Source organism: Corapipo altera, unplaced genomic scaffold (assembly GCF_003945725.1).
Source record: "Corapipo altera isolate COAL_440 unplaced genomic scaffold, ASM394572v1 1b, whole genome shotgun sequence".
Lineage (NCBI taxonomy): Eukaryota > Metazoa > Chordata > Aves > Passeriformes > Pipridae > Corapipo > Corapipo altera.
The window spans coordinates 17,484,195-17,499,091 of NW_020884881.1; the positions used below are offsets into that span (position 1 = coordinate 17,484,195).

At 39.8% G+C, this 14,897-nt stretch overlaps 1 protein-coding gene across 10 annotated transcripts in view; it reads right to left on the reverse strand.

Annotated features, from left to right (window-relative positions):
• The window catches only part of CELF2 (CUGBP Elav-like family member 2), a 554,249-nt gene that overhangs the window by 122,099 nt on the left and 417,253 nt on the right, over positions 1-14,897 (reverse strand). For 9 of the 10 annotated variants that reach the window (XM_027639964.1, XM_027639960.1, XM_027639958.1 and 6 more), the window contains one exon: positions 10,019-10,215. In XM_027639964.1, the coding sequence (XP_027495765.1) occupies positions 10,019-10,196 (178 nt within the window). In that variant the 5' untranslated portion in view covers positions 10,197-10,215. Of the gene's footprint in view, positions 1-10,018; positions 10,216-10,393; positions 10,548-14,897 lie in introns of those variants that run through there. The other variant, XM_027639965.1, reaches the window with a different exon arrangement.

Consider the following 14,897-nt stretch of genomic DNA (forward strand, 5'->3'; position numbering starts at 1 on the left):
GTCAACCAGCTCAGGGATTCACGCTCTGAAAACGAAGGGAGCAGATTTGATTTAGGCAACACAACACCAGCACAGGCAGAACGTTATTCTCTGCCTGCTCAAAGTGACTAAAAAATTTTGGGAAAAGTCCCCCCAGGCCTCTGTATCTCAGTTTTTCCAGCTGGTAAAAATGGAGTGATGCTATTTGTCTCCCTTTGCAAAACACTTGGAAATCTCCAGCTGAAGCAGCAGCGGCTGCTCCTTACAGAGCCATGTTCATCCTTGCAGCAAGAAGTTTCATGCAGCACATTATATTAATCTACTCCCTATTGTGGTACAGCTCCCTAAAACTGCAGTTGAAGGCATGACATCTTGAGCTACGAGGATAGTTTAATTATTGCTTGAAACATAAATTTTCCCAATTCAGTTAGGCAAATAAGAGACACGGTTTATTAGAAAACATCTTCCCTCTCCTTACAGCTTGTCTTATTCTTCTAAAAGAATGCATGACTCAGATGCAGTAGTTATCTTAAATTAAAACCACAAGGTAGTAGACACTGAAGTTTTCTCCTCCACAAATAATAATGAATTTATGCACCACAGAGTTTAATCTGCAGAGTGAAAGTCTAACGTCCCACTTAAAACTGCATACTCATGGGCATAGATTAGACAGTAATTAGGTTCAGTGAAAAACTGAAAAGATCCACTGGAAACATTCAAATTTAATTTATTCACTGGCTTGTCTCAGAGTGTTTTTATAAGCAATTAGAAAGACACAGATTCCTGAAAATGCATTCTTCCCCAAGACAGATGGACCAGGAGATTTATATTGCATATGCAGCCTTCTACCCACAGCTCACTGGCTTGAGTTAAGCTCAAACCAGGCTTAGAAGCCACTACCAGACTTTATCCTTGGGGAGTTATTTGCTATTCTTTTGAAATATGCTGATGGTTACAATGCACTATAGAACCGATGTTTAAAAAAAAGTAATACTACAACTGGCACGGAACATCCTTTTGTAGCATATGTACCACACTAAAGCCTGACACTGAGAAGGTTGTGGGTCCTGCCAGACCCCAAACATGATCAAACCTGTCCTTTTGCTACTCTGCTCCCACAAAAAAAAGTACAGGGGGACAAAGTCTGCTGCAGGGAAGATGGAAGTAATGAACTAGCAATTAATTTACACTGCTATACATGTTACACATATCTACTTTGTAACATATTTCAAAATGATAAAGAATAACAGACAGCCTTTCAAGGCCCTCCTGGGGTTTAAATTTCATGTTAAGAACTAGGAAAATTGATGATATTTATGCTAAAATGTTTTATGTGGTCTTTAGCTTTTTATTGTGACCCATCATTGTAATATTTATGTCTCTCACATAATCTCAACAGTGACAGAGAAATTCTTACTGCCTTGTAGCCTCTTCCTCTATCTTTCAATGAGGAAAACTTCTTGTGTTGTGGGTTTTAATTTTAGGCTTTTATTTATTTGTGCATACACGTGCATGGGCACTTGTGACTGATTTTAATGGGGTAACAGGAGCAGAGACCCGGAAGCTGCAGCACAGCTGAAATCCATCCTCATAAGGCTACTCCCCAATAAGACTTCATTTTTGACAGTGCTCAGTTGTCAAATTTTATCTTCCTTTGAGCTCCATGCCAAAGAGCATGAAGATTTCAGACCAGCTCCTAAATCTTTTGCAAAACCTCCTCATATGTTAGGAGCAAATGATTTGGATATTAGAAGTGAATAAATACATACCAAGAGAAGGGTTGTGTGGTTTGCTTTGAAGCCATTGTTCTTTAACAAAAACCCATATCATGTTTTATGTGACAAGCAGATAAACACTGTATGTTTATTCATTTAATAGAAAATTGGAAGAGGAAAGAATTTCAGTGCAACAACAATGTCATAAAAAGATTGAATCTCATTGATGTGAGCTTTAATATGCAACTAAAGAAACTGCCTACCATAAATCTCAAAGTGACAGTATCTTGCACCATTAGAGATGTATATATTTTAAATGTAGGCAGCAATCTTGAAAATACTTACACGTGCATGTGTTTTATGTCTGAGTATTATATCCATTGATTAATTCTTGTGTGCAAGCATGAGCATGACTTGACTTAGATTTTTCCATGCATTACAATTTTTGCCTTTGAGATTATATATTTGAGAGAGGTTTGGCTTATTACTCAGATTCAACAATGCAATTTCATTAGCTGTTTTTATAATTTTAATGAAAGTTCAGGCTGTTTTAACTGCCCGCCTATGTGTTTTTTCCGATGTAATGATGTCACTACACAAAACAGGTTGCCCATTTATATTTTAAGAACATTTGAGACTTTTTTGTAAAATTATTCTAAGATATTCTATAGGTAAATGCTGAGTGGTGTGCTGAAGATGTCAACTTATAGCTAAGAATTGCTTGCCTTTTTTAACTACGGTGATATTCTTTCCAGCACTGTCTTGACATAAACTCCAGCATTATTTAAGCCCTATAATTCTAAATCATGAACCTTCAATTGTTTTTATGTATAATTAGATGAACATATCCCTTCCTTCTTTTTTTGGTGTTCTTGCTTTTACTGAGTTGTCAGGAAAATGGAATCCATATTTTCACCTGTATTCCTGGAGTTGTTGAAAATACTTGAAAAGCAATTATTTCATGCCTGAATCGAAACTCAAACAGCGCTTTTCAAACATTCCTTTACCAAACTTGCCTTCTCCCCAAGTGTTTATCAGATATGAACACTGGTGAAAACCACAACTGAAATATGAAGTCCTGCTCTTCTAATGGCTGGTCGGCACATGAGATTTCTATCAATTTAACTAAACTAATTAATGTAGCTGAAGTTTATGCATTTCTTCAGCATAGATGTAATTAATAATGCGCTTATACAGTCTTAGCTTAATTTTTAAAATTCATATGCAGTTGTAACTCACAGTTAAGCTGCTCCAAAACTGCAGCCAATGAGCCCCAAAGCGATCTACTTTAATCCCTTAGAGATGTGTTATTTTTATTAACTTCTTACAGCAATACCTAGAGTCCTCATTTCTGGACCAAGCTCCCACTGTGATAAATACCATAAGACCATGGAGTAAAAAGATGCCTTAAAACAAAAAAAAAAGGCCAAAAATCTTAATTCTGCTACAGCTCCAGTCATTCATATGCTGTAGCGGGGAACTTCAGAAACCAGGCTATAGAAAGGTTTATGTGCTATCTCTATATTTAAATAATACGACTGAAAAATCCTCTTCCAGCCCCCTCTACTATCCTCTACTCTTCCAGTTCTGCAATCACAACCCCCCACTCCTGTTACAGTGTCTTCACAAATATCTTCCACTACTTCTGAACCATCTGATTGGGTTGGGTTTGCTGTGATACTTTTTGGTATTTAAGGGGCTGATTTTCTTGCCATGGTAAATGAAAGGAATATACAGTGAGATTTATTTATGAGGGCAACAGGTTTGCAGTCAAGTATGCAATAGGGCATTATCCTCATCTGCTCCCTCTCTTCAAAGCAAGGCAAAAATGTCACCAGACACCAATGTCAAACCCTCTTCATGCTGGACATAGATAAGCCACTGTCAGCTGTGTCCATCACAGCCTTGGCACCTTGTCCTGTTTATGGGGGTGAAATTGTGCTTGGACATGGGCAGCAGTCATGTCATGTACTGCTCCAGATGCATTATTTCAAAATACTAAATGGAAGCACGTAAAAGGAAAAGTTTCTTTTGGAACTTTTCTTACTGCTTCTTCCAGAAACCATTCCCTGCTCTGCAAAGTTTGACTTAAGAAGCTGAATTTTTTTCCTGTTGGCCTGCTGTTTCTCAGTCTTAAGTCTACGCTGTGCAGTCGCTGGGTTTAATATTAATTGAAAGAGCTTATCTATTCCTGCTTTTGGTATGCACTTCAACACACTGTAGAAACTTCAATTGTATCCCCTTATAACTTCTTTCCAAACCAAGGTGCAGTCCTGTATTCTTCCTTAGCTTTTCCCCTTTTAGCTTTCTTCTAAGTCAGTGTTTGAAGCCCTTTACAAGTTACCCTTCTTAGACCTTTTACCATGCCTTAACCCTTCCTGACTTCATACAAAATCATGCTGCTCTTCTCTGGACCTCTGCCCTTTTCTATAGAATGGTACTAAATATTGGTAACTGTAGTTTAAACATGATCAAAAAAATCCTTCTTTAAGTGGTGCAGTATTTCCTTGAAAGCTCTATTCAACGCTTCCATTTATACAGCTTCACATTTTCTGTGTCTTTTTGACCACACAGATACAAAACATCATGTCAGTCCTTTTCTGACACGTGCACTCTTCAAATCCTCTCCTGCTCTCAAATCTTTGAAAAATACACTCATTCAACAAATCTGTTCACTCAAAACTCAGATTTACTCTTCTTGCTCACTATTCTTTTTACCTAGATGAATCTCTTTGTATTGGATTGTTTTCTCCTGGTTATCAGGTGGCTTTGCCTCTCATCCAGTTCCTTCTGCACAACCCAAAAAGTTGGATAACAAGTTGGTGGTTCATTCTGTCAAAGCCATTTACATAGAGAGTGAAAAAGTATTGATCTCCAATAACAGTCCCTGTTGCTCTCCAATCATCATCCCCTCTCTTCCCCTGGCCCATAACCTTTACCCATTCTAATCTGCCCTCCATCATCTAACCAGCTCCCTTCTCCATTTGAAAATGGGTCCTTTTCTGCTTCACCAGCAGCAGCATGGATTAGTCTCCCGTGTGACACTGTGTGAAATGCCCCTGGGAAATCCAGCATGATTATATACACGATTTCACACCTGCCCACTTTCACAGAAACTTCTTGAAAAACTCCATCAGATTTGTTGAATAAGAATTACCTTTTCAAAAAATCAGCTCACATCTAGAATATATTTTACAATGTTACTTACGACCCATTTAAAATTATAGATTTAAAGTTCCTTCAGGTTTGAATTTAAACATCCTAAAGTCAGAAACTCAGCTTTATCATTCATTCTTCCTCCCCATTGTATTTGTATTTAATGGCAACATCTGGCTTTTGCCAGTGTTTGTTGTGTGAAATTTCATATGGTGCACAATGCCCCTGCTAAAAAATAATATGCAAGGTACTTTTTGAGTCAGTGCAGGAAAGATTGTAACAAAATATCTCTCAGCCATGACCACTAAGATTTAGTCTAACACACACATGCATAATGGCTGTGATCACAAGTCCTGCTGTTTCGACAGCGTATGTGCTCATGATGCAACTCATCTGATCTCAAAAGCTAAATAATGTTCACATGGACCTGTGAGAGCATTCAAAACACAAAATAAGACAAAATACGTAGAGAAACACTGACTCCTGGAGCTCTGCCGGAAAGGGAGCTTTTAAAGAGCATCTAAAATAGTTTTGCCAAACACAATGTGTTGAAATTGCCTGAAGGAGCAGGAGCCTACAATTGGTTGGGTGGTGACACAAGGGCAGGCAAGGAACAAGAAGCAGTTTGTCTTTGCTGCTGATTAGGACAGTGTGACAAGCAGATTGTCACAGCTCTGGTCCTGTGGCAGTCCTACAGGACTGCCTGAGCTCCCTTTTCTCCTCCTGCTGTGCAGCAAATGGGAGGGACCTGCTGGATGAGAGGAATCATCCTGCCTGCCTGCATCATACTATTTCTGATTTTAGAGCTAAATTGAGGCTGAAATGGTACCCAAGCAAGCCAGGTAACTTCTCCTTCTCTATGCACATATGCCTCCTTGCCCATCTGGTCTCTCCTGTATGCAGCAGATGAATGCCTCATTATCCGATTCCTCTGCTTGCTTCCCGGTAGACTTAAATTACCATGTTAAATAGGATAATAATAAACACTGGCCTTTAACTACAGCACATCCTTGTTCACTCAGCAGCCTCCCTCTAATCTGATAAAGGGTCTGTAAAAGGCTACAAGGAAACACGGAGTTAGTTGTTACACGGGTGCCTCTCCCTGCTTTCTGCAGGGTGATTACTACGGCGTCACACATAGACTCAGATTCACAAAGCTGGTTTAGGGGATCTTGATGCCTACAAGAATTATCAGGTATCAAAACAGGGGCAAGGTACCAAAAGCACACGGTGGATCTGGTCCAAGACTTTTCTGCTGCATTTCAAAAGGCAAAAGTAGCCCTGTGCCATCTGCTTGCCTCAGCACTTGGACTCCAAAACCAAAGCAGCCAAGGAAATCTTTCCGGCTTAGGAAAACAGTGGGGAAGAAGAGAGATCTTGGTGGCAGTGCATGCTGCCTTCACACAGAGCTCACTGCATTTGAGGTATTAGAGAAGCTCTTTTTAACAACTACTCTGGAAAAAAGTCATCTATCCACCCAGAATAAATTAAATAAAGGGAGCAAACTGGATTGGGAACAGAGAGGGCTGATCTGCCCAGACTTTAAATCCCCTTTGCCCCCAGAAGCTGAAAGTGCCATTTATTTCACCGTTACAGGATTTCCTGCTTTTTTTTGTTGTTGTTGGGGTTTTTTTGTATTTAGTTTACCTAATCCCCCGGATTTCTCTTGTTGCAAAAAGAGGAAAAAGCATTACAAAACAACAGGGGATAAACACAAAGTCAAACTACTTTGCTGATCTCTTTCACACATTCAAAAGAAGCAGAGAACTGCAAACTCTGGAAATCATGAGGAGTTTCCTAGAGGATATTCCAACCATCACCCACTGAAATGCAGACATTCCTGAAACTCCTAATTAATAAAGCCAAGCTTCAACGTTTGCATTAGCAGCAATGTATCTGTGGAATTCAGATGGCTTTCCTCTAGTTTTCCAAAGTGAGGAAAACTTGGCTTTCTACCTGTCTTCCTCCAGCTTCAGCTTTGCAGAGTTGGCAAGCAATACAAAAAAGGAGGAAAGACATGAACTAGGCCGTCTGTCGTTGGAGGGTATGAAAGACAGTCTGAATAACAGCAGGAGAGGGAGAAGCAGCCTATGGTTATTTTTGACAGAATTGGGAGAGACTCAGATTGCAGCTTCATAAACAGTTCATCAGAGAAAAATTCTGTTCAAATTGGAGGAGCCCCTTTGGCCAAGCTCACAGAAATACACAAACCGTGTCTGGGAAGAGGGAAATATTTAAAAAATCAAAATGGTTTTCTTTAAAGAACAAAACCAAACCACCCCCCCCCCCTCGTGTGGTGTGGTAACACCAACTTGCATTCCTGTCATTGCAATTCATGGCTTGCAGAATATTCTTAGAAAATTTCAGGGTGATACCAGGCTGTGAATGGTCTGCCTGACACAGAGTCCTGACCATGCAGTGAAATGAAAAATGGACTTTTTCATGTGTCACCCAACCTCAAGGTCCCCTCAATGGACTGTTCTACAGAACTGGAGGTGATGCAGAGGGGCAGCAGGCAGAAAAATGCCTGCCATAACCCAAATCCACCCAGTTCAAATTAAATAAAAATGGTTGTTCCATGTATGTATTTATACTGAAGAGGAACATAGAATTCACCTCAGATACATGTGATTTTTGGTGTTGACCTGCACAGAGCCAGGAGTTGGACTTCATGATACTTAGGTGTCCCTTCTAGCTCAGGTCATTCTATGATTCCACGACCTCTGAACAAAAGATGAAAACTCAGTTTCATTATTAAATGCCAATTAGATAGTATAGGCGAAATATTTCTCATGCATTGTGATGAGAAGAAAACTGTAAGATGTTTTTCAGAGCAATTTTTTGGTTTGTTTGTTTCTAGCATTCTTAACAATCTCTCACACAGAATCCTTTGTGCGACTGGATTAAGAAAATAAAGATCATTCCTACTCAGAAGATATCCACAAGATACTCAAGAGGTTTCTAGTAACCTTGCTGGCAGATTCAGCCAGGAGGACGAATAGAGCCAGCGTGGAGATACACTCCTCCAAAGCTTCCAAGGGAAAAGCTGACCACTAGAGGAACTTGCTGCTGTTGTCAGGAAAAAGTAAGTCTGAAGGTTATTCTGTCTTTCTTCAGGATTAATTTCATTTGCTCATTAAAACACATAATGCCTGAAGTGACATGCATCATCCCTGGTTGAAGAGAGTCCAAGCAAAATGCATCCCCAAAACCCAACCACCTTTCAAAAAGAAGATTGTATAGTGGAACTACAAACCTTGATAATTAGTCTATAATGATTTGCATGACCTGTGCTTCTTCCCTATCCCTTCCAGCTGCTTGATGGACAGGTACAGTACAACGGAAAACACTACAGAAATGGGAATCAATGGGTTTCTTCTGTCTAACCACAATATCATTCTCACTTCATTTACTGCTTAGTGGGAAGGCATTTCTGTGGCCCAGGAATCAGCTCTTTCCAAATGGACGAGTCTCAAAGTTCAGCATTTTAGTGCTTTAAACTAAGTAGGAGTTTGCTCATCCATAGCAGCCTGGACTGCAGAAAATCCAGTTATCTGACCTCTTAATGCTGTCTCCTATCCAGCATTACAGGAAAAGGACATTTGGTGAGGGCTCTGTACTAACACAGTAGGGGGGTACGTGCTACAGTACATCAATCCTGGGGAATGGAGGAGGCTGGAAGCAGAACTACACTGAAACACTCCAACCAGAAACAACTTCTGCTTCTGAATCACAGAATCATGGAATGGTTTGGGTTGGAACGGACTTCAAAGACCACCTAGTTCCAACCCTTCTGCCATGGGCAGGAACAACTTCCACTAGACCAGGCTGCTCATCCAACAGAGCCTTGAACACTTCCAGGGATGGAGAAAGGAAAGAGCAATCTAGTACAGAGACTTGATTAGCAGTAAGGTACAGTGAGATGAACCCCCCTCCCTGACACTGGTGTGACACTGATGGAACAAATCTCTTAACCAGAAGTGACAGAAGCAAACCACTACCCCTCAGAACACCAGACTGCTTAAACCAGGTAGCAAAGAGGCCACTGAGAGAATCCTCTGCCCTGTACCAGGGCAAGGAAGATATGCTGAGCCTTGGAAGTGCTTTGCCCAAAAGCACAGGCACACTCGAGGTTGTGCTGTGTGCTTCCCACAGCTGCAGACACCTCTCACCACGCTGGAAGCGTCCAGCGAGGGCTGCTTTGCACAGCCCACAAAAATAATTTTATGATATTCTCCATAGCACGTGTGCTCTGAAGGTTTTTAGAAACAGTGCCAGGAGTGCAGTAAGAATGAATAACTGTCTAGTAACCTTACAGCCAGGCACACAGATGCACATCTAGTTATGCCTCCGAGCTACACTAATTATTTGTAGCAATGCTTTCATGTACCAAACCTGAAGTATCAATGAAAATATACAGTTGTGTAGAAAAATTCATTCTGCGAAACAAAATATTCCCTTTCAGTCTACAGGTAAGCACATGCTACACTTACACAGTTATAACACACAAAACTCTCACATGCCTAAATACACACAGATATACAGTGAAAGCAAGGAATATAGTTAGGGAAAAATACTTTACATGTGTATAGAAAAAAATGCAGGAAGGAAACCCAACCCTTTTACTTAGAACAACATCAGTGCCAAAAATCAATCCTTTAACATGACTGCAGAAAAGAAATCAGATTTTGGAAAAAGGACTGTTTGTAATTTTTATTGCTTCTGGAGCAGTGACGTAGCAAGAGCCCACTGCTATAATTTCTCCCTTTTGTATCCTTAAAATAATTCCCACCTGGGGTGCAAAGAGAGGAAAGGAAAGGAAATAGAAAATTATATTTTTCATGAGCTAATCCTGGGAGGCAAACGCTCAGGTTTCCATGTTTCTGGGCAAGAATAATTTAAACAAGAACAGCAATATTTTGTTATTTTTTGCACAGTTGGAGTGTATGCTTCCAGATAACAGACAATTAAACTGCAATTTAGGAAGAGGAGGAAGACAGTATCCGACAGGATTCAGGAGTCCTCTCCTCTTAGGACTGCTGCGTAGCTCAACGCAGAATACTACAAAACAGACAGCTCAGATGCAAACCTCTTTGGAAATGCTGAAGGCAAGCAAGATCATCGGAAAAACAAACAACCTGAAAGCAAAGAGAGCACAACTACTGTACCTTTACTTTGGGGAGGGTTCTGACTTCTGTCTCGGAGAACATTAATCTGGTAGACAGCTCCATAAGGCTCAAAAAGTTCTTTTAACTCTTTTTCTGACCACGAACGGGGAATCTGTCCAACAAACATCTTAATGGCATCTGGGTCTGGTTGATCTGAATGATCCAAAGCTCCATTCATCTTGTTAGCTGTGCCGTTACTAGAAAGTGGAAAAGGAGATTGAAAAGAAGGCAAGTTAGGAGACTATGCAGTTTTCATGTGCACTAGATGCAGAAGATGATGTCAATTGGCACGAAGAAGAAAAAAAAATCAGAAGAAAAAAAAATCAGTATTTAATTAACAGCATAAGTATTACGAACAAAAAACAATGCTATTACATTTTTCATTGAGTCTGGTTTTCTCTGCAGGCTGCTACTTAATGTCATTATATAAGACGAGAGCGGCTCAACACAACCCGGGACGTTTGCATTTTGAAGCAGACGATAGTTGCAAATAAGTGCAGATTTCTGTCCATGGCTGTTGTAAACAGAACTGCAGTGAATTCTCACTAAACTGGCTACTGGCAGAAACAAGGCAGTGCGTGTGTGTGTGTGTGTGTTTTGTAATAAAGTCACATGAAAGGAATATGAAACACTTGGCAATCTGTCAGATGACTAATGCAAGATGCCAGCGATGAATCTGCAGATTGTGTGAAGCATCCATGTGTGCATCAAATTAGTATGATATTGCCTAGAATGGAAAACACTCCAGCTATGTGGCTGGTTGCTGCCGATTAGTTGCCTATGCTCTTTAAAAAGGAAAAGCAGTCTGGAGTGCTCCAGTTTAAATCATGTTGTTTATTGCTGCCATAAAAAAAAAAAAAAAAAAGAAAAAAAGCACAATTCAAAAAGAGAAGGCAGTGGCAAAATTGCCTACTTTGTTGTGAAAATTAAAATACTGCTTTGCAAACTTTTTCTCCCTGCCAAAGGAGATCAAAATTTTGAACATTTTCACCCCCTGTAAATTCTTACCCTATCTGATATCCAGATGTACATGCTACATCCAAGTTCAAAACAACCACACAGTTTTGCAGGGGAAAAGAACTTAGTAACAAAAAATAATTTGATCTGGGAGACAAATGACAGGCTATGGTTTAGGAAGGGTCATACTCTTATATGGAAAACAAATAAATTTAAATACTGAACAAAAGAAAAATACAACCCCGCCTACCAAACTCATGTCACTATTGATAATTAGGGACAGTAGTTTCAACTAATTACTTGGCTAGAGATTCCTTAAGTGCTGATAATTTTTGGATGTTTCAGTTTAAAGAACGAACAGTAATGAGATGCGACTTTTTGAGCATCCTTCCCATCTTTCCACTGGGGACAGGGGGGAAATGGCCTGTGTGCAGCAGTGTCAGAAGTTGATCATGGCAGAATTCAGGCATTTCAAAGCCACCTGCCACTTCAAAAAAATTTGGCTTTAATTACAATTTCTCTGTTTGATGACTGTTCAGGAGTGAATGCCCACCGGAGGACTTGGAAGAGTTCAAAATCTGCACAACCAGATGAAAATCATATTTTACATGTGAAAAAAAAAATAATCTAAGAATGGCAAGGAGAAAACAACCCTGTGTAATTCCCCTGTCTCACAGCTATAACCGGTGTGAAGACAAATTATTTAGTTTCATGTGTTTCATCTCCTTGAAAGCATAATTCACCTAAACACATTAATATGCCCATATTAACTTTAGCACTTTCCCTGCTTACGGTGGAAAGGAGAAAGTTATATTAAAGACACATTTTAAACCAACAACAAGAAGTTTGATCATCGCTTGTGAAGTGTTTTTAACATGGATCAGCAGACAACAGTATTTATCACACTCATAAATAGCTAAAAATCCTATTTATTCTAGTGGGAGTCTTGCCTGACTTGGACCAAGTCAGGCCAGATTTGGTCCAAACTTTTATATCACATTTCATGCACAAATACCCTCTCAGCTTACAAATGCTCTTCATTTTGAATAAGTTCTACAGGTCATAAGTACACCTGGAGATATCATGATTTATCCAGGCTTTAGAAAGTGCATTTTCCATACATACACAAGACTTAAGCCAAAGCAAACCAAGCATACAAAGAACCATCTCCACCCCAATCACCGAGAAACAGAAAAACCCTGACTGACTCACCTGAATGATACTCCATGGGAACAACTTTCAAGACTTTCAGTAAGCACCTACATGACACTTAAACCTCTAGAAAATCGCTCCATTATTTCTTTGAATTCCTATTCCTTTATGTAAAACCCAATCTGTCAAAAAAAAAAACCCTAGCAGAGAGGTTAAAAAAACCCTGACCCATAGCTTAAAATAACTAGGGAAAATGCTTTCACATTATTTTGGACCTGCAAAGACAGGAAAAGGTAGAAGCTTGGTAAAGCCCTCAACTCTGCCCCGGCCTTGGTCAGCTATTTTTTTTTTTCAGAAATTGCCTTCACTTTTCATTTCATTTATTCTCTGTGTCGTTTACATTAACAAAATGAATTGAGTTCATTTTAAAATTATGCCCTTCATCTATTCTTTCTCTTGGATCTCTTCTCTAAGAAATTCATACACAATTGCTACTTCAGTCCAAAATTACAGCTAAGGTAATGTTTAATAAAAAATAACAAGTTAATTCCTGAGCTTTTTCTTTTACCAAAACCACCCTTACCACCAGGAGCTCCACAATTTCCATTGCTAATCAGCCAATTTTTAGGAAACCACAAAGCCAAACACTTATTTGTACCTATTTTCTCAGGTTAATGACCCCAACCGCATCAAGTTCTTGCTTTGAGCTACAGATTTAGGCACAGGCCAAGATCTCTTCTAATTTCACAAAATGCTTCAGCTCTTTTTCTATTTAGTTGGAACCAAAATTGAATTGATCATATTCCTTAAATGCTTTATTGGATAAAGATGGTTAAAGGCTCTGATCCAGGAGTAGGTTACCATACGCATAACTCCAGGGGACAGGTTTTGTCACTCACTGCCTGCATTAACTTGGGCAAGTCATTAAAACTTCTCTGGACTAAATTCCACCATCCACTGACAGCTCTGTCAATCCACTAACTCCTGCAGATCTAGGAAAAAAAGAAGCACAATTTAGACTTTTCTTTATAATACTTTTCTACCACAAGGTAGGGGCTTGACTGAGTTGCCAACATTTTGGGGGGTTGATAGACAAGTTCAGGCCACAGAGAGGGCACTCATTTCTACAAGCACAGCTGGGCTCCTTCCTAAATTGCATTTCCTTTGATTTCACTGCAAACTAAGGCTCTCAAGCACCTCAGAGGGATAATGCAAGTCTCACTGTTGGGATTTTGAGGAGCTCATGAACACTGTTGCAGCAATGACACTTCAGTAGCATCGTCACCCAGCTTCAGCAGTAGCTGTAGGATTAGACCCAGTGAAGTCAAACTAAACTAGTGAATAAAACAACAGAGATAACAATGGAAAAAAACCACCCCAGTTTTATAGATTCTATGGATCTGATCCCTGCAGTGTACTTGAAAGTTCCACTGAGTAACAAAACTATACACCACACCTGCCTGATGGTTCAGTTGTCACAGAGCTTGTTAGGTCAATACAAGATCCATCCAAATATCCTTGATCCCTTGCAAACAATCTCTGCTAAAGATGAATTCCTTTATCCTCTCCCAGTCTTCATCTTCACCCAATGGACATTACTGCTCTGCACTAAAACCTCTTGGTCACCAACAGCTGCAGGGTTTTTACTAACTTCTCTCTGTCAACACAATGACTCTCAGAAGAAGAAGTTTCTACCTTCCCCCATCTTCCCATTCTCCTGTACCCAAGAAATAACAAGGTAAAAGAGAAACTACGCATAAAACTTTCCAAAAGAAGCAAAGTAGACCTTGTGAAAGTTTAGGACTATTTCTTGAAAGCACGAGCGTACAGAGATAGCTGTGTCTAGGGGACACTAATGAGAATGGAATCCCTTGACAATTACTGTCAGTACCCAAATGATGACATATATTAAAAAAAAAAAAAAAAAAAAGGGAAAAAAATTCGATTTTGTGGTTTGCTGGCTCTACATTGTAGCAATCCTTCCCTCCATGGTCAATTTAGCCCATTGGACTCAGGGGTGACCCAGCACATCATCTTCACTGACAAGGTGTCATCTATATTGTAGAGAGCAGCCTGAGGGCAGAGATTAAGCCACTGAGTCGCTAGCTGCTTGTGGTTGCTGCCAGAGCATCTTCTCTCTCAATTTGTGCCAATTTTCCTTCTAATAACCTAACTACCATTCCATCATTTCAGCAAGTTGACAGGACCACTCCTGAGGAGCTAGAGATCGTTTTAATATCCCTGCTGCTTCAGCAGGAGCACCGGAAAAACCTGGTAGATGCCTTCTCTGTCTGTTCCATTCATGTCTGTAATTACTGCAAGACTGCTAAAAGTGAACTGGTCACTAAGGACAGAGAGGGAGCCTTCAGAAACAATGTCTGGATCAAAAAGGAGTCTCTTAAATTCATCACTGTTAAGAGCTTTGGTGTTAATCCATGTTCACTTCCATTAATGACCTCAGTGTCAAACCAGGTGCTGAAAAACAGCTGTTAACAGGGACCAAACAGATTTACATGAGACCTGTTTTTCAAATCTATTTTTAACCCTACACAGAACCTTCATGCTGTTGTTTTTTGGTTAATTCATGTTGCAACCCTCTTCCCATTTTAGTGGTTTTATCATTTTGCTGGGGATTTGCCTTTTTTCATGTTCTCCAATTTAAGACATCTGAGCCAACAGAACAAGAACGTGATAACAAGCAGGTTCTAAGTGTAAAGACAACTAAATCCACCCCAGCACTGAGGCATTTGCAGGCACCAAGGTTTTACAG